The sequence below is a fragment of the Zingiber officinale genome, chromosome 4A (assembly GCF_018446385.1).
Source record: "Zingiber officinale cultivar Zhangliang chromosome 4A, Zo_v1.1, whole genome shotgun sequence".
NCBI lineage: Eukaryota > Viridiplantae > Streptophyta > Magnoliopsida > Zingiberales > Zingiberaceae > Zingiber > Zingiber officinale.
In genome coordinates, this window is record NC_055992.1 from 1,778,546 (window position 1) to 1,802,233 (window position 23,688).

The 23,688-nt window shown below is 39.9% G+C and overlaps 2 protein-coding genes across 2 annotated transcripts; both read right to left on the minus strand.

Moving 5' to 3' along the window:
- Positions 1–3,775: 3,775 nt before the first annotated feature.
- Positions 3,776–4,745, minus strand: LOC121973046 (LOB domain-containing protein 15-like). Its single transcript, XM_042524644.1, has 3 exons — positions 4,601–4,745; positions 4,268–4,508; positions 3,776–4,171 (listed from the first exon to the last, which is right to left on the minus strand). Exons 1-3 carry the CDS (start codon positions 4,612–4,614, stop codon positions 3,785–3,787), a joined length of 642 nt encoding a protein of 213 aa, XP_042380578.1. The 5' UTR covers positions 4,615–4,745; the 3' UTR covers positions 3,776–3,784.
- Positions 4,746–6,625: 1,880 nt separating this feature from the next.
- Positions 6,626–8,089, minus strand: LOC121969219 (peroxidase 4-like). The gene is made up of 4 exons (XM_042519185.1): positions 7,847–8,089; positions 7,581–7,772; positions 7,327–7,492; positions 6,626–7,251 (listed from the first exon to the last, which is right to left on the minus strand). The coding sequence occupies exons 1-4, from the start codon at positions 8,054–8,056 to the stop codon at positions 6,857–6,859; spliced, it is 963 nt and encodes a 320-aa protein (XP_042375119.1). The 5' UTR covers positions 8,057–8,089; the 3' UTR covers positions 6,626–6,856.
- Between the last annotated feature and the right edge of the window lie 15,599 nt (positions 8,090–23,688).

Consider the following 23,688-nt stretch of genomic DNA (forward strand, 5'->3'; position numbering starts at 1 on the left):
AAGAAGAGAAATACGACAGAAAATCGTGAGATCTATAAGTTACAAAAGGTATAACTAGTTATTAGTTTCCGCATCATAACTAGTTTATTCTTTTGTTTAGATCTTAAAATATCAAACACAAGAGGCTAATGATTCTAGGTTATCGAATTTATGTTTCGATTTTGTATTTCTTTTATTTTTCGATCTTATGATTCGATTATTCTTAATGGTTAAACCTAGGGTTACTATAAGGAGATTAAATATTGAATTCCGTTGAAAGACTTTATCTAGGAAGTGGTGGATGATCTCATACCCAAGAAGGCCTAGTATCTCGCCATGTTTAACCTGGAAGCCGATCTTTGAAATAAATATTTAATCAAATTTGTAACATAGGTGGATTTGGATTAATAATGTTAAGCATCGTTTGCGATCCAAGTCTAAACATCTAAGAACAGATAAGTTAAATTTGGAATCAATAATGTTAAGTTCTGTTTGTGATTCCAAATTTAATTTCTAAAGAACACAATAGGTTGTTAGGAAAGGTTCAGGACTTGTACAAAATTTTTGTACAAGAGAACCGGTACGATATTGCGAATAGCAACCAATAGGTAGGCCCCATTGTAGGTCGATCGGCCGCTGCTCGACAGGGATGTGCCCTGCTAGACTATGCTGCCTAGAGCAATCTTCCTTAGCTTTTTCATAATTGGAGATCGGACAATAAGTCGGAGCAAGCTCAGCCAGGCAGAGACTAACACCCTGAAGTAGTGAAGGTGGGGAGCTTCTGCTTGTGTTACTGTGCCTATGATCACAGCCTCCTTATATAGGAGCTCAGATCAACGGCAATGTTAATGGTTGAACCATTACTTGTCCGGACCTTGGATTTGTACCTTCCTACGCATCCACGCGCGAGAGAGAACCTCTCCCCAGACATTTGTTCACATCTTTAATGCATGTGAATTAATATAAACCAACCAACATGCCATGAAACTCTCAATGTGAAACTAAAGTTTTATTCACAATGAAACTTCTATCCTCTTCCACCTCTTCTCCATTCACATATATTCAACATTTACTTCTATTTATTAATTTTGAAAAAAAAGAAGTTTTCTTCTAATTCATCGATAAATGCACAATTTTTGTATATTTAAAAATTTATCTTCAAAATATTCATCCTATTAATTCAAAATATTCATATAAACATTCTTATTGTATTATTCTTTCTCGAAGCTAACTGTGTTTTTGTAGTTGTATTTCTATAGTGGTGATTTTACAACTACCACAAACATATAGTCATTTGATGAACCACCTTAGCATGCATAAAATGAAAGAAAAATCTAAAAATTTATAAAATCCATGAATACTTTCAAAGAGTTTATATGAGTTATGTTCAAAAAAAAATAAAATTGGTAGATAAATTAGAGAAAGACTGTCTATCATCAAAAATGATCAAAAAAAAAATAGACAGAATTCTAAATTCCTCTTTGTGGCTAACAATGAAGAAGAAAATCTTACTAAACAACAGAATTCTTAGACACATGTGTCTAAGACAATTTGTCTTGTCCTAGTCTGGACATGGGCAGCACTCACTAGTGGCAATTGATGCTTCTATCTTATCCATCCTTAACGTCATGGGACTCAACTAGTTTTGACTATTCCTTCCGAGGAAATACAGTTGATGGATTAAAGAAGAAAACAAGAACAAAGTCAGCTATTCAAAATGAAAAACAACTCAATTGTTAATCTTAAATTGACTCTAATTAGCATTAATTACCCAACTATTCAAACTTTAAGGCCAACATGAACTATATATCCCACCAGGTTGTCTCGATCGTACGTTAATCATAATAAAAAAATGCTGATATTAAAAATATTAAAATTTAAGAAAATTTAGTGATGGTTGAATTAGATTTAGAAGTTTCACATGACCAGTCATGAGCTGATATAATAATAATAATAATAATAATAATACAAAGAACATTGGAGTTTTGATGCCACAAGTTAAAGCAACCCTGATGGCGGATCAAAAGGTCATTGCGGGTGTTTAGTTGATTAGAAGATGATCATTTTATTATAATAAAATAATGGATCAATTACTATTAGGCATATGCTCTCAGAAAAAAAAATTACTATCGTTCTTTAATCATTTGATAAGATATTTTATCGTAATTAGGAGATTAAAGTCATACGTGTTTCAAAAATATACATATTTTAGAGATTAAAGTCATATTAAATCTAATTAGGAGATTAAAGTCATGCGCTTTTCAAAAATATATATTGATTATGTTCGAAAGTCGAAGAGATAGAAAGTTGGAGTTGTGACGCTCCCACCGATCATCTATAGACTCCGCTCTGATCTGTAATACAGATGACGTCAGTATCGAGCCAGGGAAGGGGTCCCGGCGTTGGCCCTCCGACACTCAATTTAGTCATCGACTATGAAGAATAAGACGGAGCAACAAGAAAACTGTAGCGCAAATAGTGAATATCGCATACCTCCGTCGATACTTGGACCCTCTTTTATATAGAGCTCCTGTAGCGCATGTACACGCTCCCCAAGGTGAGCACGCTTCCCTGAGTTTTCCTGAAAATACTTGTTAGCAAAGTGTCTCTGACACGGTACCTTAACAGATCGAGCATATCTTTGAAGTGACGGTGGAAGTTTCTGTCGTACGATCTTTTGGCTGTCTATGCCCGGTGTTAGCGGCACTAACTCCCAAAGGGATATCAATGGATACCAGAGAGAGTATGTTGCTAGGCCGAGCGGACTGACCGCTCGGCCAGAACTTCACTGTTCCTGTATCTCGTCCGCTCGGTCAAAATCCGACCATGCTGCCAGGTCGAGCGGGGTAGTCGCTCGGCAGAAGTTTCACTCTGCCAATGCCAAGTCTCGTCGTCTCACCGAGTGGGATGACCGCTCAGCTCGGCTTCTGCACATCGTCTCCTCCATTGAGCGTCTGTCATTTGACTCCTCCTTGTGTCGAAGACGACAGCGGATCGGGACCTTCTCCCTCCGGTCGAGGTATGGTCGCCGGATCGACTGATGATATCTGAGTATTGACCATCTTGATTTTGACCTCCACAATAATATCTGTGTTATGTAGGGTGAGGCCTGAGGCCCCTCCATTATAGATATATATATATATATATATATATATACACTTCTCATGAGATTTTTTTTAATATCTATGCCATTTTAAATGACACTCTTTTCAACTCAAAATAAATAAGATAAAATTAAACTTTGATTTATTATTATTATTTTTAATGCTCGTTTACACATTGCATTGGGCATTTAAAAGTCCACTTTGCCTTGTCGCAACTTGGGCCCATTGGATTGCTAATTGGGCCGAACTAGCAGGATGGGCGGAGAATTGAAATGGGTTCGTGAGTGGATAAATAAAATTCATTATTTTAATAGAATTAATATATCTAACAATTATATATAAAAAATATTACAATAAAATATTTTAAGCATCCTCTGTGGTCCATCTTCTCAGGCTCAGTAAAATAAGTTCCAGTACCAATCAATGAAGTCATGGTTGTTGTGCAGATTCCGAAGTATCAATATAATATTTACACTAATTCTCACAAGCTTGCATTCTGTGTTAGTTTTTATTATTATTATTTCTAGTTTCCATCTCAAGGATTCTTTGTTCCCCTCTCGAGATTTGATTTCATGAGTTGAGGATTGATTAACTCCCTTCGATCCGATTGAAACTCCATTTTATTCAAGATAAAAAGGAAAAGAAAAGGAAATCAGAGCTAAACTCTAATGAACTATCTATCCATTCCACTGTAACTTAAATCAACCAAAATATGAAAGATTGTGGTCTCTGGCAATGGAGCTCGGAGAATTAATCGAACGGTAACCAGAAACGCCGTCAAGGAGGTGAACGGCCGGCGGGGGAACCACAGCGGGAGGCGGTGCAGCCACGTCCGGCGACGGACCGAGCAAGGCCGACGTCGGAATGACGACGACATTGTTAGCGGCGGCGGCGGCGGCGGCCTGTTGCCTATATTTATGCTTCAGGATCTCTGTTCTCACCGCCTTGAGCTCTGCTTCCAGAGCCTGCACCTGCTGCTGCAGCGCCGAGATCGCCCCCATGCACCCGTAGATCGGATCCCTCAGCCTCAGGTTCGCCTCGTACACGAGGCTGTTGGCGGCGTCCGCCCTCTGAGGCTCCGGCACCTCCTGTTTAATTTCCGACGTAGAAGAATTCAATACGCACAGAAAAAGGAGAAGAAAAGAAAAAAAAAATCAAGAGAGGATTGCATGCGACCGGCCGACCATCAGCATCTTGGAGACGTTGCTCGCGCCGAAGACTCTGTGGACGGAGGCGAACTTCTGGGGCTCGTGCGGGGAGAAGTAAGGCGAGAAAGGGCAGTCCTGCGCGCACCGCCGGCGTAGGAGCTTGCAGGCGGCGCAGGGGGTGATGGTGTTGAGGTTTGTCCCGGCCGCGCCTAGCTGCCGGCCGTTGTTAGCTCGGTCCGGGATGCTCAGGGCTTCGACTTCCCTCTTGACCTTCTCCCTGACCCAAAAACAAACATCGATTCCTTTAGGAAGAAAAGGTATAGCTAGATAATCTTAGATCGATCATAATAATTAACAGAATAATTGTACCTTGGGGAGGACATTGAGGCATGCTCCTCTCGTGGAGTCTATGGGAGAAGAAGGATTGAATTAAGTAGATGAGGTCGTATCATGGAAAGAGAAATTAAACAATATTGATGAGCAGAGTAGAAGCTTGGAGAAGAGGAAGAACAAATTTTTGGGATTGAGAGAGGAGGAGGAGGAGGAAGGAAGAGGAGGTGCTTTTATTGTATTGTATATATTTTTCTCAACTCTCATGGCAGCGATTGCTTGCTGCTCACGTGGATCTCTCTCTTCTCCGAGATGTTGACTTCTGCAGGAGAGTGATCAAAAAACTAGGGGCAATAACAACGCAGGTTACAGTTGTGTTATCTCTGTGTTGTGTATGTAATTTTATAGAAACATTTCTTCTTTCTTTCGAACAGAATAAAAAAGCATCTCGAGAAAAAGAGAAAAAGAGCAGGTCCAATAAAAGTCATTTAATGTGTTCTATAAAAAGATTTTAGGATTGTTTTTAAAAAAATTATTCAAATGCAAATTTAGACGCATCTACATATAAAGAGAGATCAAGGCTCTAATTAATTAACCTACTTCCATAAGCATGTTGTGAGGCTTTGAGTGTTCCCTCGGGATAAATAGTTTGTTAATATATATGGTGGTGTTGTCATTTTGAGATTTGGAGTCAAATCTTGAGTAGAAGTATGGTGTTTGTCTATCCCATATGTTATTTAATTGTTCAAGGTTAATAGTCATTTGTGTTTTATCTCTTTCGTGTTGGATGACTAAAATATTAGAGTGAGCGAATCTCCTTTTATACTAATGTGAGGTTTTAACGAATGTACTAAGAGCATCTCCAATACAAAGTTTTTAAAGAGGTTTATAAAATGGAAAAAACTAAATAAAAAAGTTCTAACCATTATGGATGTAAGGTTTGAAGTTTGTTGTTAAAGAGCCGTAGTGAAATTTCAAAGCTGTTTTTTTTGTTGAAATTGATGTAATATACATGTAATCATGTCATTACATATTATAAAATGGAGCACACAAAAATCATTTAAAGTTCTAACTTTTAGAGATGTTTCAATAAGTTTTTAGAATGTTGATGTGGCATATTGAGATCGTAAAAAAAACTTTTGTAAAACTCCAACTATTGGAGATGCCCTAAAGGTCAATTTACTTTTTCTCGAGGCTACGGTGGAGTGGAAGGGAGTCAAGTTGTCACCCAAGTATATACAATTTGATCTCTAGTTACGGTGCATTTATAGAGATTTTTCTTTCAAATAGGGCATGTAACTACGAGATGTTAGGCTTTTGGATAGGGGTGTAAATGAACAAAGCTGCTTATGAGTTATTCGAAACTCGATTCGATAAAAGTTCGTTTGAGTTCGTTTAATGAGACTCATTAAGATAAATAAACCAAGATCAAGCTTCACAGTACTCGGCTTGTTGGCTTGTGAACATGTTTGCTAGTAAACTCATGAATTAACTTTTAAATGAAAATAATAATAGTTTTAATATTAAATTTATAGATTTTATACTCTATTTATAAAAAATCTAGATAAATAAATTAAATTTATTTATTAGAATAAATTTATAAATTTTAATAAAAATATTATAATGTTCTCTAAATATATAATTTAGTTTTTAATGAATATTTAAATTTATAATTTATATTTATTAAGCTTGTTTAGACTCGATAAAAATTCGAGTTTGCTCATGAGTCATGGATATATTCATTAAATAAAGCTCGAGCTCGACTCATTATAAATGAGTCAAATTCAAAGATTCAAGAATTCAGATCGGTTTAATTACACCCGTACTTTCGGGACATCTATCTCAAATATTTTTTGATTTACCCTAATGATCTATAGAAAATTTCTACGGAGCTGGATCGATGGACCAGGTTCAATATTTCCTAGTTCAATATTTTGTTTATGGGGCTTTGACGAACTGAAGGTCAATTTACTTTTCTAAATTATAATTTGGCTCAAATACAATTTGATTCTAATGGCCTACTCTGCTTAGAGTTGCATGGGCTAAGTTGGTTGAGATAGCTCTCAATACAAAGTTCTCTCCTAATTACAATTTATTGTGAGCTAATTGCTTGAAATTAAAATAGACAAAGTTTGTCACTTTCAAATTCAACATGTATGTTATAGTTTACTCTTAATCTTCTTAATTAAGCTAGCTAGCTGCCATGTTTGACTTCAATCCCTGAAGCTTATTCTCATTGAAACAGAATTAAGAAGGAAGGAACATCAATGAGGACCCATGCACAATTGCAACAGCCTAGTTAACCTTCCTGCAGTTCTTCCTAATCTCACCATTGGAGCCCGTGAGGGGGCTGATGTCCCCCATCTTGATCATGGCGGCCGCGAAATCAGCGAAGAAGGAGCTCTGGCTGTTGCCGTAGGAGCTCACCTGCGAGTCGGTGGATCCGCCATTGTAGAGCTCTTGATCCGAGTGCAGCAGACCCTTCTTGCCAACAAGGTTCTTGTAGTAGTTGTTGTCGAAGCCCGCGGGAGTCTGGAGGTCCAGTGGCGCCAAACTGTTGTCCCCGGAGCCGCCTGATGCGCTCGGGCAATTCGACTGCCTTGTTTGCACGAAGGAGGGATCGACGTTGCTGTCATTGTAAATGTGTGCCCTGAAAGAGGTGCATCTTGCCTGCCCAATCGTGTGCGCACCTGCAATGTCCAAATTATACAAACCGTTGCTCGAATCACCGACGAGGAAGAAGAAGAAGTTCAATCCCTGCTTACCAGAGAGCGCCACCAAGTCCTTGGTCGAGAGGCCCTTGTTCGAGAAGGAGGACGCGAGGTTGGCAAGTGAAGAATTTGGCGGCGGAATGTTGCTGTTAGCAGCCGATAAGCTCGCTGTCTTCGAGTCTCTCCTCCCTAGTTTCACATCCCAAGTAGGTCCTCCGAGCTACAAATTAAACACACGCACTCGAATGATCAACCCTGTTCTTTCGAGTCATCGAGTGAAATTAAAGTCGGAACGTATGTATGCTTACGATCACGACAGAGTCCCTTGCAGCAATCGCCAATATGTCCGCGCAGGAGACAGCACCCGGGCACGCGTTCTCTACCGCAGTCTTTATGCCGTCGACGACGTCGAAGCCCCTCACCGAGTTAGTGTTCGGCTTGGCGGTTTTCTCCCCCGTAAAGCTCGAGGTGTCGTCCAACAAGATCGAACCGTCGCACCCCTGCGATGCCCCTGCTGCCGTATTAAGATCGATTCAAAAGCTTAATTGAATTTGGGCAAGAGGATTTTACGCACGTTCACGAAGCAATCGTGGAAGAAGAGGCGAAGCAGAGACGCGCCCATCCGTTTCTCGCTGTTAATGGCGGACTGGACCGCGCCTTTTACCGTGCTCGAGAGGCTGGGGCAGGAGTAGCTGTAGTAACTGGTAGAGAGTTGAGCAGAGGAGGTTCCCGAGAGGAGGACGAGTGCTGCAAGAACAGCGAAGGCCGCCGGAGAAGAAGCCATTGTTCCTTCGATCGGCCTCTGTGATGGATCGATCGATGTGGAACTTGAGAAGATCGAGCATGCTCTTTTATATACCAGCATGGCAGGGGGAGTGGGTGCGTGTGAACGTGTGAATCTGTGGGATTGTCAACTTGATAAATCTCATTGATTATCCAACTAATTTTTAATTTGAGGATTGATACGGTACACGATGGTGAGGTCCGATAAGACATGATAGTTCGGAGTCAAGGGGATATGACAATCAAAAGTCAAAGGAACGTGTCAATCAGAAGTCAAGAGGGTGTGACAATCAACAGGTATGGAAAAAGGAAGTAAAACCTAATGACGACGTTGGCCACCTGATTCCCGGTCGGGTTCTCATAGATCGAACCCCCAGGTTGAGGATACCTAGGTAGGTAGTCGAGGAAATACTTGGTCGAAATCTGACTGGTCGGACTTTCGCGACATTATTGTACCGGAGCCGGGTGCACTCGGCAAGCTAACTCCTAGGCAATCAACTCACGGTCAGCTCTTGGATGATCTCTCCACAGCTCCCGACCCTCACAGTTTTGGCCAGATGGTATACCCGACTGATCATCTCGAGCTGCTTTATTCATATCCAATCAGGACAGGAGGCGCTACAGGACAACAAGGTCAAAAAATCGTAACCGCATGTCAGAGAATAACTGCTGCGTGTCAGGGAATATTTCAACGGTTTGTAATCACCTGCAAATGGAACTTTCCTTCAGTCTATAGGAGGATGGCATGTGTCCTCCAGCACCCGACAAGTCCGGACACCCGATATTCTCTAACATCAGTCAGGCTCCAGAAGGTACGCACTGTCATATAAAAAGGGAGGTTTTCTCCCTTTTGCAGGTACGCTCTCTCGTACATTCGCACTTATCTTCTACTTTCTTTCTGCTTCGTACACTGTTATTTTGGAGAAAAAAATATTTGACTTGAGCGTTTGAGGGCTTGCTCCAGGGCCTTTTTCCCTGATTTCTCACCTCTAACGCTCGTGTGCCCGTCTGAGTGTGCGTAGAGCTTAGGTACCGCCGACACAAACATCACCGCCCATCAGTACCACGTGGAAGTCCACTTTTGGAAGCACATTAAAAAAAAGTGTCTCAGTCGTCCCTCCATCAACACTAATAACAATTCATCTAATCTTCATTTGACTTAGATTCCCGACAAAATCAAAAACTTTTAGTAAGTAGGTTCGGAAGCAATTATTGGATGCATGCCTTCTCGAGGAAGTCAATAGCTTTGATTGCAAAAGCAATGTCGCAATGCCGACCATTGAAGGTGCTGATTGGTACGAACAGATGGTGATTTTCTTCTGTTAATTGTGCTTGCCTATCTAGTTGACTCAGTCAGTATACAAACCCTAATCGCCATTCACACAGACTTGTGATTCAGTTTGTTGCATGAATGTGGAATCGAATGCCCCTAGGCAAAGTAAGCAAGAAGATCCAGCAAAGTAAAGAACTTGATGCATGAATCATCATTTCAGCTGGATGGTAATATAATCAGTAGTAATCAAAGTATCGTTTCTCTCATTGCTTTTAGAAAATGGCAAAAAAAAATTTAAAAAAAGTGGTTGTTAAAGAGTGGTCATCTAAGTCAAGTGTGGAGTCCTACATGTTTTGACAATTTGGCATGAATTCAATATGTGAGGCATGTGTTTCCCACTAGCTTTGAAAAAGTATAATCAGTATTAGTGATCAATTTCTCCTTTGCATCCCAATCAATCATTAATTATATTGAAGTCTACCTCTCCACAATCGTAAATTATTTACTCAATTTTTAAATATTTAAAGGCCACGTCTCAATTTTACTAAATTAACAGATAATTTTTTTTAATAAAAAAATTATTTTGATAAGCTATCTTTTGTGAATTAAATTGGTCATCTCAAAATTAATAAATGCAAACTCTATGCACGATGCCAACTAATATACAGTGCTTCAAATGGGAAGAGAAGAATTGTGCAACGTGGAAATGCGGCTCATGCAGCATGTTAAACCTTTCATCTAAGCTTCACTATAATCAAACAACTATATATGATTAATTTTATATGTGCACATTGTTGAAATTTCTTATGAAGTAAAGATTAACCTAAAACTGATTATCTTACATTTAAAAAAACCAATGCATTCATTTTTTATATGTTGTGTGACACAATGCGTAAAGGAGTGGTTGATAAGGTCAGGAGGTCAAAAGTCAAAGGAACGTGACAGTCAAAAGTTAAGGGGACATGACAATCAATAGTCAAAGGGACTTGACAGTCAATAGTCAACAATCAAGAGATCGTGATAGTCAACAGTCAAGGGAAGACGAGAGTTAGACCGCCTCGCGTCATCAACTGTAGAATTCTTGGTCGGTCATAGGCAAGGCAGGTCTCCAGATATGAGATGTAAGACGAAGTTTATGTAGGACCGTGATCGTTTGATAGAGGGGGGGTGAATATCGATTCGAAAACTCGAGTGTAAAGTACGCAGCGGAAAAGTAAATGAACACAATTGATTTTACTTCGTTCAGAGCCTGTGACGACTCCTACTCGAAGGCCCGTGGTCGTTGACCACTTTCGTTGGACAATCACTAGCAATTCGAATATGATTACAAAAAGAGTACAAGAAATGCTAATGAAACAAAGTGATACCGACAAGGAAATTAACCAAAGAAGAAGGAGCACTTTGTCGGAGCTTTGTTAGCGTCGCAGGAGCGTAGAGCAGCAGGGCAAGCAGTCGAAGAGTTCTCAGTTGTGTTTGAAGCTCCATCCCTGGGACTTCTTTTATATGCTGCTCCGAGCGCCTGGATCCCTTCCGGGCGCCCTGGTGCGACGTGGCAGGTCTAATCAGCGAACTCCACGTGGCGACGACTCGGCCTGGATAAAATTCACCTCCGGGCGCCCGGATCCCTTCCGAGCGCCCGGACCCCCGGACCCCCGGACCCCCTATTTCCAGAAACTTCCTTTTCTGCAAAACAGAGTTAGTCCGAGGCAAATATATATTCTGCAAAACAGATTGTTAGCACAACTAAAGTAATATGATTTAACAAGAAAAGAGTATGACTTAGATTCCGTCTTTCCGAGACCGGAATCTAGTCACGATCTCGACTTAGATATCCGAAATGGATCTAAGCCGGATCGACGCCTAATGTTCCCTTCCTGAGAACGCGTCCTCGCAGTCACTCCCCTCCAGTGACTTACCTCACTTACATGCCAAACGTCCGGTCAGCCCGTCGACCCGTCTGGACTTCGTGCCAGCTATCCGGTCAGCCCGTCGACCTAGCTGGGCTTCGTGCCTAAGCGCCCGGTCAGCCCATCGACCTGCTTGGACTTCATGCCAGCTATCTGGTCAGCCCGTCGACCTAGCTGGGCTTCGTGCCAGACATCCGGTCAGCCTGTCGACCTGTCTGGACTTATCCTGCACACTCGATCAGAGTGTTAGATCAACAATAAACCTAACTTAACCTATTTGTCATTCATCAAAACCTGGGTTAAATCGTTAGTGCTAACCGCACCAACAATCTCCCCCTTTTTGATGGAATGACAACCTGGTTAAGTTAGTGAAGACATTTGCAAGCTAACATCATTATGTGGAGGTTTTTTAAGTTAGTTTGTATGTTCAATTGGTTCGGCTAACTTAACCCACCTAACCCTCCCCCTTTGGCATTCATAAAAAATAAGCATGTTTAAAGTAATAAAAAAATATAGACTACAGACAAAGTAAGTAATCATGTCAAGTTAATCTGGGGGAGTTAAACTTAGTAATTTATCTTTTTGTAAAAGAGCTAAGTTTTGAGACAAGTTTAAAAGATCTATTTTTCAAAACTAGGTAAAAATGTTTTTCTAAAACTGAGTTGGTAAAGGATTCAACTTTCAAGACTTAAGTACATAAAAGATTTGATTTTTTAAAGCTAGTGTTCAAAAATAGGTGTATATAAAAAATCCAGATTTAAAGGCTAAGTTTTGTGAAAAAAATAGTTAATTTTTCAAGTATAGCTTTTAAGGTTAAGTTTTAAGAATAAGTTCTAAATTTCAAGAAAAATAATTTTTTTAAAACATGTTTCAACTCTTTTCGAACATAAGCAAAATTTCAAAACTAAGTTTTAAAATATATTTCAAGATTGATTGAAGTTTAATTTTCAATACTAAGTTTGTAAAAGATTAAAAACTTTAAAAAGACTTAGTTTATAAACTTACGCTTAGTTTACAAAAATTAATTTTTGTAGAATTAAGTAAAGTCAAGTTCTCAGAACTAGATTTTTAAATTCAATTTTCAAAACTACGTTAAATCTAATTTTGAAATTCAATAACTTAGTTTTCAAAAATAGGTTTAAGAAATTTTAATAAAAATGTTTTTTTAAAAAAAAAATTGAAAAAAATTTAATTGATTCCTCCCCCTGGACCTGACATTAAATCAAATGTCTAACCAGCTAGTTACTGACTGACTTATCAAAAGATAGCAGCTTTCACTTGGTTAGTCAAGTTAAGGTCAATCTTAACTTGATTAATATATATTTTGTTTTTAACGCCCAGACTTATGTCGATGCACTGAAATAAGCATCTTAAGTCTTAGGCAAGTGGCCTATGCATCTCACCCCATTCTATTTTTCGGCAAACACAAGCAAGGTAAGCCTAAGGTTTTGGTGAGATGCTCAAAACTAGTCCTATGGGTACATGTTCTTTAAGGATTTTGAATTAGTTTAAGGCTAAAAGTTTATTTCAAAATCTAAAAATTGGAAGGTTTTAAAAACTGACACATGTTTGAACTTATGAGTTAAAAACATTCATCTTTGAAAAAATTTCTGAAATTCAAAATTCCTAGGCTACTAAGATAGAACATAATCAATGCAGGTCTGAAATATCACTAGATAGATCCAAAATATTTTACAGGTAGTGTAGCTACAGAAGTGAGTCATAACTAGAGCTACTGAGATGATGAAGGGGGTGGTCCAGATCACAAGGATCGGAGAAGCGCCATCAGCTCAGTGTGTCGGGTCTCCCCGGCAGCTCGTAACTCGGCAACCTCTCGCCGTATGTCCCGATGAAAATCAGAGTTCTCCTGCTGGAGACTCGTCATAGCTCTCTCTAGTCCAGTCATACGGTCGGCTAGAGTGCGGGGAGCGTGACGTGGTGCTCGAGCTGGGGGCGGTGGTGGAGCCAGTGCGGCTTCCTCTGGAAACAGTGCAAGCATGAACTCGTCCACCTGTGCGTCTGGATCGGGCTGGTGTTGTGCCCCCCTCCGCCAAGACATAGTCCCGTCATCCCTATCTACGTGGATACCAGCTAGGGAGAAGTTCCGAGCTGCTATAACATCGAACTCGGTCATATAGGCAATGTCTCATCTAGTGACATCAATGTGCAACGAGGACATATAGGCTGTCAGAATGTGACAGAATGGCATGTGGACTCGTCTATCAGTCACGTATCCAGCCGAGTAGATAATGGTGGAGAAGATATGTAGGCTGATGTCAATATCTAACCTATGACTCAGGGCATAGAGTAAAAATGAATGGAATGGGCGCATCACAGCGATGTCCCGAGTAGTCAGTGGTAAAATGCAAAGGACTAAGACCCTATAAAGAGCGTAGTCCTGGACTCGAAGTTCTACCGACCTAAACTGGGTCACAGTGGGATCTCGCTCTCCCCCAAAAAATATGAATAAATCGTATCGAGAGTAATATGTGAGTAGGGATCTCCGAATGGTAGATCCCTAGAAGGATAGTGTTGGTTGCTACTCGGAAAACCTAGAGGTTCCACTGTACAAAAATTTTATACAAAGGTCTGAACCTTTTCCTAGCTACCATGTGTTTTTTTAAATTAAATTTTGGATCGCCTGCGGAACTTAACACGTTTGATCCAAAACTTAATCTATTTGTTCTTTTAGGTTTAGACTTGGATCTCCTGCGGAACTTAACATGTTTGATCCAAATCACCTAAGTTATTAATTCCATTAAATATTAATTTCCATAATTGGTTCCCAGTACTGACGTGGCGAGACACATGGCCTTCTTGGATATGGGAACAACCACCGCCGACTAGACAAAACCTTTTATGGAAAGCTAATATTTAATTTCCTAAAATAACTTTAGGTCAACTAAAAAGAACAATCAAATCACAAGGAAAAGAAAAACAAAAGAACACTATATCGAAAACAAATTCGAAACACTAGAATCGTATGCCTCTTGTATTTAGTATTATTTCCAAAAATAACTAGTATGATGCGGAAAGAAAAATTACTAGTTATACCTTTTAGAAAAATCTCTTGATCTTCTACCGTATTCCTCTTCTAACCTCAAACGTTGTGTGGGCAACGATCTTCCGAGATGAGAACCACCAAGCACCTTCTTCTTCCTTGCAAGTTTCGGCCATCAAAACTTCTTCTAGGATGAAGAGGTTCGACCACCACCACCATGCTCCAAGGGATACTAGAAACGAGGCTTGCTTTCTCTCCTTCTTCTCCTTCCTTGATCCGGCCACAAACAAAAGCTCCACCAAGAGATAAGTTTCGGCCAACAAGAGGAGAGGAGAGAAATAGGGCCGGCCACCAAAACTAAAGAAGAGATAAAAGAAAAGAATAGAGATCATTCACAATGAAGTCTTCTCTACCCCCTCTTTTATAATCTTTGGTCTTGGCAAATAAGGAAATTTTAATAAAAATTTCCTTAATTCTTTTTCCATTGAAAAGGAAAAATTATTTAATTAAAAATAATTTTCTTTTTCAAATACAATGGTCGGCCACCTCAAGACCCAAATCAAGGAAAGTTTTAATTAAAACAAGAATTAAAACTTCCTAATTTGTTTTCGAAAATTTATAAAATTTCTCCAATAATTTAATCCCTTCATGATTGGTTTATAAAAAGGAAATTTAATAAATTAAAATCTTTCTTTTAAACATGTGGATAAAAAGAAAGTTATCTCTAAAAATTAAAATCTCTTTTAATCTACAAATAAGGAAAGATATCAAATCTTTTCTTAATATCTTGTAGAAATTTATAAAAGAGAATATTTAATTTTTAAACTTTCTTTTAAATCATGAACATGGTTAAAAAGGAAAGTTTTTCTTAAAATTTAAAATCCTCCTTTAATCAACAAATAAGGAAAATTTTCAAATTTTAAACTCTCTTTTAAACATGTATATGATTTACAAATAAGGAAAGTTTTTACCAAAAATTAAAACCATCCTTTTAGACTACAAATAAGGAAAGAGATTAGTCTCTTCTCTTAATCTTTTGTAGAAAGCTATAAAAGGAAATTTTTAATTTTTAAACTCTCTTTTTAAAAACATGACATCCACATAAGAAATAATTTTAATAAAAATCCTTTTTAATATTCTAGTGGTCGACCACCTAAGCTTGGGACCCATGCTTTGGCCGGCCACCTACATGGCTCATCTACTTGGTCTTGGCCGGCCCTAGCTTGGGTTCTAAGCTAGCTTGGCCGGCCCATTGGATGGGTAAGAAGGTGGGTATGCGGTGGGTATAAATCTCTATATACTAGAGGCTACGATAGGGACCGAGAGGAGGAATTGGTTTTGGTCTCCCGATGAAATTAAGGATCCCGTGTTCGCCCCGAACACACAACTTAATTTCATCAATAATAATTCATTCTACTAAAGAACTATTATTGAACTACCGCACCAATCCCAAATTACATTTTGGGCTCCTTCTTATTATGAGTATGTCAGTCTCCCTGTGTTTAAGATAACAAATGCCCACTAATTAAGTAAGTTACTGACAACTCACTTAATTAATATCTAGCTCCAAGAGTAGTACCACTCAACCTTATCGTCATGTCGGACTAAGTCCACTTGTAGGGTTTAACATGACAATCCTTATGAGCTCCTCTTGGGGACATTCTCAACCTAGATCACTAGGACACAGTTTCCTTCTATAATTAACAATGTTAGGACCGAAAAGTAGTTAGAGGGGGGGGGGGGGGGGGGAATAGCTTCGCGTGTGCTCGTCATGCTTCGTTGCTTGTTTCTTCAAAGTGATGCGCAGCGGAATACAAAGAAACAAACTACAACAATGCTAACAATAGGATTTTACTTGGTATCCACCTCACAAGAGGTGACTAGTCCAAGGATCCACGCACACACACACACCTCCACTAATAAACACTCCTTTTCGGTAACTACCGAAGGCGGAGAAGGCCTACAAGACTCTCAATACAAGTAGAAGAAAGGGTAGTAAAGAATAAGCAAAAGCTTACAAGATATGCAGTAAAAACCCTAGCTACTTCTTCTTGTCGTTGCAACTCGCCTCTTGACTTGGATGAACCTCCAAGAACCTTCAAGAACTGGCGGTGAGGAGCTTAGAGAGTGCTGGGGAGGAGCTGTGATGAATCTGGAATGAATCGGTGAAGTTATTCCGAAGGAAATGAATGCCTGTGGCTTAAATCGAGGCTAACGGTCGAATCCCGATCGATCCAGAGCGCCTTTGTGCTCTGGAAAAACTTCTGGATCGATCCAGCGCTTAACGCGCGAAGCAGCAGCGTCCCAATCGATCCCTGATCGATTGGGACCTCTGGATCGATCTACCGACCGATCCAGAGGGGTTCTGTTCGCGGGGACTCACCGGATCGATCCACTGATCGATCCAGATCTGTTGGATCGATCCACGAATCGATCTAGATCTGCTGGATCGATCCACGGATCAATCCAAACCTGCTGGATCAATTGGCTGATCAATCCAGATCTTGGTTTTTGCCCAAAACCAAGCTCAAAGCCCCCTAAACCAACATCTAGTCAACCATGACTTGTTGGTACATAAGACCTAGCATCCGGTCACCCTTGACCAGCTAGGACTCTCTCACCAAGTGTCTGGTCAATCCCTTTGACCCACTTGGACTTTTCTCTTCTTGCCAAGTATCCGGTCACTCCCTAAGACCTACTTGGACTTTTCTTCCTCGTGCCAAGTATCCGGTCAATCCCTTTGACCTACTTGGACTCTCACCAGATGTCTGGTCAACCTTGACCCATTTGGATTTCTCTTGCCTGGCTTCACTCACCAGGACTTTCCCAATTGCCTAGCTTCACTCACTAGGTCTTTCACCTGGCTTCACTCACCAGGATTTTTCTCCTGCCTAGCTTCACTCACTAGGACTTCCCAATTGCCTAGTTTCACTCACTAGGTCTTTCACCTGACTTCACTCACCAGGATTTTCCTCCTGCCTAGCATCCCAGTTAGGACTTCCCAGTCAAGTATCCGGTCATCCTTGACCTACTTGACTATTCTTCAATCAACCTTGCATTGTCAAACATCGAAATCCAAACCAAGACTCAAGCTTGGTCAACCAGGTCAACCTTGACCTAAGGAATGTTGCACCAACAATCTCCCCCTTTTTGATGTTTGACAATACCAACACTATCACTTATAATACCACATGTAAGTTAGGCTAATCCCATAGCCTAAACCTTCTTCATGCCACTAGGTAATGAATACATAAGTTAAGCCCTTCATTCTCCCCCTAAGAGGGCAAACTCCCTCTAGGTGATAAAAGCCTAACTTACTCCCTTTCATTCTCCCCCTATTGGCACACATCAAACCATGCCCCATTTTTGGGCACACATCAACAGATTCACTTGTTGAAAACTCTCCCCCTGAAGAGTTGCTCATCGTCGTTCACAACTTCACTCGTTGTGATCAGCACGATAATGAAGGTCCCATACCCTTCATTAACCTTAACCCTATATTCTCCCCCAATGTAGGCAAATGCCCATCCTTGAGCATTATCCACTTGAAACAACTTGAACAAAGAGGATATCCACTCCCCATTAAAGTTCAAACGCTCAACCTTGAGCATGTTCTTAATGGAAGGTTAACCACCTTTCAAGGTTCATGAAAAATAATTTTTATGTCTTTAAAGAGTCCCTCCCCATAAAGACATGGTGGTAACTTCTGTCATTGCACCAACAATGACTTGGAATCCCCAAAACTTTAGGAAACCCAATTTTAGAAGTTTTGAGGTTCAAATATTCAAAATTTGAAACAAACCTCAACCTAAACTTCAACTTAGCCTTCCTTAACCAATCCATCCATGTTTTCCACACGAAAACGCCCTTTTTATGTATACAAATGTATTTTCAGGGGTTTGGAATGGTTACCTAGACTAAAATAGGTTCAAAATGCTGAAAATAAGCTTTCCCAGCCAAAATCAGCATCTTCAATTGATTGGAGTTGGGTTCCAATCGATTGAACCCTGCTGAATCGATCCACTGATCGATTCAGGCTTCTTGGATCGATCGGCTGATCGATCCAGCGAGCTTCTGCTCGCGAGAAATGCCTTCTCAATCGATCGGTTGATCGATTGAGGCACTCCAATCGATCCACTGATCGATTGAAGGCCTGAAATTGCTGAAATTCAATTTCAGCCAATTTCAGAAACCCCTAGAAAATTCTACAAAATTCCAAAAATCGTAAAAATTTGTGTAGACATTATTTAGGGTATAATTTATCATGGAAAAATAGTTTTCTATGAAAATACATTATATTTTCAAAGATTGACACAAACTTGAGAACTTGTAAAAACTTTAGTGTTTTCTTCAAGTTTGTGTCTAACTATTCAATGGTGATTACTATCAAAAGATAGCCTTCACCAAGGTTTTCCAAAATCATTTTAAAAACATTTTCAAAACCAATATCCCACCATGTTCCTTGGGCTTAATGCACATGACTTGTACATTAGCTTTCCCAATGATGGGAAAACACATAACTATGTGTTTTGATGAACCTAAAACTCAAAGAATGCACTAAATCAACATCTTGAGTTTTGTTCATCTTCCTAACATCTCACTTGTATCTAATGTGCACTAAAACACATACAAGTCACCTTATGGTCCTTGTGAGATGTGAGATTTTGGTTTTGCCCTATTCTAGGGATCATGCATAACTATCTAGGCATTTTAGAGATATTAGACATCCACCTAGGATGTCACTTGTTAATAAGTGTTGTTAAATGTCATTTGTCCTTAATTATAAGGAATTTAAACATAATGCATGATTATGTTATGGCATACATCAAAAGGAAATAATTTTCAAAAGAAAATAGCCTATAACTACATGATGTATGTATGTCATGACATGATATTTTTGAGTTTTTTTTTCATAATAAGTCATGAATGCACAAATAAAACATGATGTCATGGCATATAATGGGCAACCAAACATGGCAAGATTTTGCATAATTAAAATATACCTAGATTATCTATCTAAGTATCCTTAACCCTTAGCTAATCCTAAAGCATAAATCCTAGATTACCCAATTTCCTTAGGAAAATGCCAAAACCCAACTTGACATTTCTTTAATCTCTTGAATTAATTATGACAATTAAAAATTTAAAACATTCCTCAAATGTTGGCATATTACATTTTCCCATAAGAGTAATCACTTTAAATTAAGGCTTAGATTTGCCTTAAATTCCTAAGGCAATACCAAAATCCCAATTTGGTATTTCTTAACACTTGATTTCTTGTGCCATTTAAAGTCATCTCAAATTTCTTCCTTTATAGCACATTTTACTCTTTCCAAGAGTAACAATAAATCCATTTCATTTTCAAAGGTTAACAAAAACCTTGAAAATGCTCATTGAGTGTCAATTTCTTCAAAGTTAGGTTAACTACCCTTCTTCTTAGGGTTGACACTCTCTAACCCATCTATGGGGTAGAGAAGATGCTCCTAGGAACCCAACACCTATTGGTGCTCCTTGGATGCTCTAGGTACTCACTAGGGATAACTTCCCTAGATACCTTCCTAATGACCTTGTTGGGCTTCTTAGAAGTCTTGGTCACTTTTTCTAGGTCAACTCTAGGGATTGCTTCCCTTGTAACCTTCTTTGTGACTTTCTTAGACTTCTTAGAAGTCTTAGTCACATTTGTTGCAAAAATACTCTTAGGGATAACTTCCCTTGTATTTTTGGCTTGACCACTAGACCTAGGGTTGGTTCCATAACTATATGGAACCCTATGGTAAGAGATTACATCCTTCTTAGCCTTTGGTTTGTATCCCAAACCCCTATGGCCATTAGATGACCTTTGTGCTCCTAGACCTAGGCTATGCTCATTTTACCCTTTTAGGATATTTTCCATCCTTTTTAGGGTCTTTTCCATTTTATCAAGCCTTGACCTCAAGACTTGATTTTCTATCACTAAGTCCTTAGTTTTTGGTTTTCCATTAAATTTATGAGCATTTTTATTTCTAGGCTTGTAGCTAAGGTCCTTAGTGTGTTTGCCTAGATTTTTATCTACCTTCCTAATCCTAGGTGTGGTAGTTTTAGCATGGTAAGCTACATTATTTTCCTTAATTTTACCATGCTCTCTATTCTTATGGTAAATATTATTAAAATGATATAAGTTAGAACTAGCATGCTTTTTACCATAATGTAAAGGGATAGACTCAATAAAAGTTACCTTCCTTTTTACCTTAGAGGCTCCCCCTTGACTTGAGCTTCCTCCTTGAGCCTTGACCATCTTCTTCCCCTTAGGGCATTGACTCCGGTAATGCCCCTTTTGATTGCAAGAGAAGCACACAATGTGCTCCTTGCTCTTCTTTGTTCCGGGGATGGTCTCCTTTAGCTTCTCCTTACCCTTAGGTGCCACTTGGCCCTTCTTCTTGGCCAATTTAGGGCACTTGCTTTTGTAGTGCCCATGTTCCCTACATTCAAAACATATAATATGATTCTTATTATTAATTGAACTATTTATACCTTCTTGTGTAGGGGTGGCACTTGCTCCTCCATTTGATATGAATGTAGAGGCTTCCTCTTGATCCGAAATCGATTTCCCTCCAATTGATTTATCTTGACTTGTGGAGGTGGAAGCTTCTTCATCCTCTTCTTCTCTTGACCCGGATGTGGAGGATTCTCCTTCTTCTTGATCCGGTGTCACCAAGAGTTGCTCCCCCTCAATCCTAGAGGTGGAGGCTTCACCTTCTTCTTCATCCTCTTGTACATGAAACAAGGAATATGCTCCTTCCTTGCTCTTTTGATTACACTCCTTGAGAATGAAGCTTCTTGGATTTCTTCTTCGAAGTTGAGCATCTCTCAACTTCGGAGTCCTCCTCTTGATCTTGCTCCAATGAGTCACCCTCTTTGGATTCTTCTTGGTTAGGTACAGTGGAGGGGATCTCATGAGACTTTTCCAATTTGCTCCATAGCTCTTTGGCATCTTCAACTTCTCCAATTTCCTCCAAGATGTTGCTCGGCAATAGATTGACCAAAAGCTTGGTCACTTTGTCATTGGCCTCACATCTTTGGATTTGTTCTTGGCTCCATTTGCTCCTTTTGAGAACTTTTCCCTTTGAATTCCTTGGAGCCTTAAAACCTTCCATTAGAGCAAACCATTGCTCTATCTCCATCATCAAGAAATTTTCAATTCTTGATCTCCAAGAATCAAAGCTTGTGGATGTGTATGGTGGAGCCACCCTTATATCAAATCCAAGTCCATCTTGGAATTGCATCTTGAAGTTGAGCTTCTTGAATTCTTTGACTTTGATGAATTTGCTCCAACTTCTTCACCCTCTAGCTTTGCTTGTTATGTTTGCCCCTTCCGGCGGTGATTCCGGTGAAGAGCAACCTTGCTCTGATACCACTTGTTAGGACCGAAAAGTAGCTAGAGGGGGGGGTGCTCGTTGCTCGTCGTTGCTTGTTTCTTCAAGTGATGCGCAGCGGAATACAAAGAAACAAACTACAACAATGCTAACAATAGGATTTTACTTGGTATCCACCTCACAAGAGGTGACTAGTCCAAGGATCCACGCACACACACACACCTCCACTAATAAACACTCCTTTTTGGTAACTACCGAAGGCGGAGAAGGCCTACAAGACTCTCAATACAAGTAGAAGAAAGGGTAGTAAAGAATAAGCAAAAGCTTACAAGAGATGCAGTAAAAACCCTAGCTACTTCTTCTTGTCGTTGCAACTCGCCTCTTGACTTGGATGAACCTCCAAGAACCTTCAAGAACTGGCGGTGAGGAGCTTAGAGAGTGCTGGGGAGGAGCTGTGATGAATCTGGAATGAATCGGTGAAGTTATTCCGAAGGAAATGAACGCCTACGGCTTAAATCGACATTAACGGTCGAATCCCGATCGATTGGAATGCTCCCAATCGATCGGGGAGGCTTTGGATCGATCCAGAGCGCCTCTGTGCTCTGAAAAAACTTTTGGATCGATCCAGCGCTTATCGCGCGAAGCAGCAGCGTCCCAATCGATCCACTGATCGATTGGGACCTCTGGATCGATCCACCGATCGATCCAGAGGGGTTCTGTTCCCGGGGACTCACCAGATCGATCGGTGGATCGATCCAGATCTTCTGGATCGATCCACTGATCGATCCAGATCTGTTGGATCGATCCACGGATCGATCCAGATCTGCTGGATCGATCCACGGATCAATCCAAACCTGCTGGATCAATCAGCTGATCAATCCAGATCTTGGTTTTTGCCCAAAACCAAGCCCAAAGCCCCCTAAACCAACATCTAGTCAACCATGACTTGTTGGTACATAAGACCTAGCATCCGGTCACCCTTGACCAGCTAGGACTCTCTCACCAAGTGTCTTGTCAATCCCTTTGACCCACTTGGACTTTTCTCTTCTTGCCAAGTATCCGGTCACTCCCTAAGACCTACTTGGACTTTTCTTCCTCGTGCCAAGTATCCGGTCAATCCCTTTGACCTACTTGGACTCTCACCAGATGTCTGGTCAACCTTGACCCATTTGGATTTCTCTTGCCTGGCTTCACTCACCAGGACTTTCCCAATTGCCTAGCTTCACTCACTAGGTCTTTCACCTGGCTTCACTCACCAGGATTTTTCTCCTGCCTAGCTTCACTCACTAGGACTTCCCAATTGCCTAGCTTCACTCACTAGGTCTTTCACCTGACTTCACTTACCAGGATTTTCCTCCTACCTAACATCCCAGTTAGGACTTCCCAGTCAAGTATCCGGTCATCCTTGACCTACTTGACTCTTCTTCAATCAACCTTGCATTGTCAAACATCGAAATCCAAACCAAGACTCAAGCTTGGTCAACCAGGACAACCTTGACCTGAGGAATGTTGCACCAACAAACAACACACACTATAAGTGATATCATTTCCCAACTCATCGGGCTTATTGATTCATTGAACTAAATCTCACCCATTGATAAATTAAAAAAATAAATATCAAATATATGTGCTTGTTATTATATTAGGATTAAGAGCACACACTTCCATAATAACTGAGGTCTTTGTTTCTTTATAAAGTCAGTATAAAAGAAACAACCTCTATTGGTCCTACTCAATACACTCTAAGTGTACTAGTGTAATTATATAGTTAAGATAAACTAATACCTAATTACACTACGACCTTCCAATCACTACAACAAAAACATTAAAAGACAATGGTTAAAAACCGTTGTCGTAGGCCCTTTAAAACCGTTGTAACTGGCAGTGTTGTTAAAAGTGGAGGCTACGATAACGGTTTTAAACCGTTGTCTTTGAATGAAAAGACAACGGTTTAAAACCGTTGTTGTTTAGAGCATTTTTTATTAACACTGCTAGTTTACAACCGTTTTTGGGGCTTTGACAACGATTTTTAACCGTTGTCTTTGAGGGTGATAGACAACAACAACAGTTTTAGATCATTGTCTTTTAAATTATTATCTT